The sequence below is a fragment of the Halyomorpha halys genome, unplaced genomic scaffold, assembly GCF_000696795.3.
Source record: "Halyomorpha halys isolate HHAL.00 unplaced genomic scaffold, Hhal_1.1 Scaffold11.1, whole genome shotgun sequence".
NCBI classification, from domain to species: Eukaryota; Metazoa; Arthropoda; class Insecta; order Hemiptera; family Pentatomidae; genus Halyomorpha; species Halyomorpha halys.
This window is the reverse complement of record NW_027111958.1, coordinates 1,005,822-1,007,687: the sequence shown is the minus strand read 5'-3', so window position 1 is coordinate 1,007,687 and position 1,866 is coordinate 1,005,822. Positions and strand designations below refer to the sequence as shown.

The window sequence follows — 1,866 nt, the reverse complement described above, 5'->3', positions numbered from 1 at the left end:
AAATTATTACATTTTATATATATTTACATACATAAGCAATAAAAACTTCATTAAGAGAAAATTAATTAATTTGATACTATTTCTTAACATATTAAACTCAAGTGTTATATAAGTTCTAGCAATCAAATAGGGGTGGACTGAAATGTTGATGGGAGTTGAGACTGATTTAGTAAATTTGGGTTTCGCGGGGTGTCACTGGACAGATGTATGAAGAGAACGACTGGTAATATCGGCATTGAACCTTTCAAGTTGCTACGCCTTTATTATCCATAAATTTATCATTAATGTTTTTATTATTAATATTTTAGGGATCCGTTTGCTAATAAGTCCCTTGACATTACACGCCCATCTTATTATTATTAAAAACATATGGTGGAGAAACATGGACCCTCGAACATAAAAACATCAATCAACTAGACAGCTTTGAAAAAAGTAATTTTGAGGAGAATCTTACTCTAATGAAAAGTATATTAGAATGGTCATTAGCAAGGAAAAATAGCAAACTATTCCAGCTTTACAAGGAAATTAGCATCTCCTCTTATTTAAAAATACAAAAATTAACAAGGATGATAGATTGGTCAGTCAGTAGGTCGTACAAAAATGTAGCGGATGTTGTGAACCCACATGGTAGGCAAAAGAGTTGATGTAGGAATGGAGTATGGCACCTCGGAACCTTAGGATCTCTATTACCCTTACAGGAGACGGAAAGAAACTATTGGTGGCTGTTGACAAAGCCAAGGGCAGCTTCATGTGGCTGTTGATTTTGAGAAGAGATTAATGCTTAAAAGTAGAAACAATTTTTATATTATTAAAAAAACAAACAATTTTTATATTATAAAAAAAAAAAATTTTTTTAATAATCCTCTCTAAACTTAGTAAGAATGACATTCATCATCAAATGCCAGACTGATTCAACCCTGAAAGCCGTTACACTATCAGTCTGACTTATGCTTATTTATATTTTAGATATGCCTCTTTCTATTCGTAATAAACAGAACGCGTATTTGGCCGTAATGACGCATTGGCCTATAAGAAAAAATTAAACACACAATATGAACCAAGCACTCGAAGTCTCCCCTCCACCTCAAATTTTTAATGATCAGATTCCAAAATTTTCTTGGTAATCCTTCAGTATTATTTCTACCTGATCAACCTGAAAATTCGTCTTTACTTTTAATGTCATTCTGACTGACTATTTAAGGGTCCCTTAATATCTGCCACATTATTGATAACCTAGGATTGGACATTTTTATTCAACATTAACTTTTAAAACAAAAAATCTCATAACAAGCTAAAAAAACATTTTTGTTTCATTTACATCTTGAAAAAAATAAGAAATTAATTTAGATAAAATAATACATACTGAGTTGTTTCATTAATTGGCTGATAGTCTCTCAGTAGATTCCAAAAATCATTATAAAAGACTACTGGTTTGTAGTAATTACCATTGGGAGTGAATTCAATAACTGAAATAATAAAATAAATAATAAATAAACATAATCAGAATAAATATTAACATTAAATATCTAATATCATTTACATTCGTTTAGAGGTGATGGGATAGTTCCTTGTATCCAATTGGTCTGATCTGTCACAAAATTTATTGTAATATTCGGATGCCAGTGTGAAATAATTGCTTGGTTAGTTTTTTCGGCTTGCTAAAATGAAAGTAATATTAGAAATGATTGTAACACAATGAAATAAATAAAATTGACTGTTTTTTACCACAATAATTATAAAAAGAACCAATAGGCCCACTTGACAGACTAGTTCTCCCCCCTCCCCACCAGTAACCAATATCAATACCAAAGGTAGGGTCGAAAATTATGTGAATATAATTGAAAAAATTATTTATATATTATTTAT

At 30.3% G+C, this 1,866-nt stretch overlaps 1 protein-coding gene across 1 annotated transcript in view; it reads right to left on the bottom strand.

Moving 5' to 3' along the window:
- The window catches only part of LOC106678868 (putative lipid scramblase CLPTM1), a 25,461-nt gene that overhangs the window by 11,903 nt on the left and 11,692 nt on the right, over positions 1–1,866 (bottom strand). Inside the window, exons 5-6 of the mRNA XM_014417674.3 lie at positions 1,541–1,658; positions 1,364–1,466 (exon numbers count right to left, since the gene is read on the bottom strand). Of these exons, the coding sequence (XP_014273160.1) occupies positions 1,364–1,466; positions 1,541–1,658 (221 nt within the window). The remainder of the gene's footprint in view (positions 1–1,363; positions 1,467–1,540; positions 1,659–1,866) is intronic.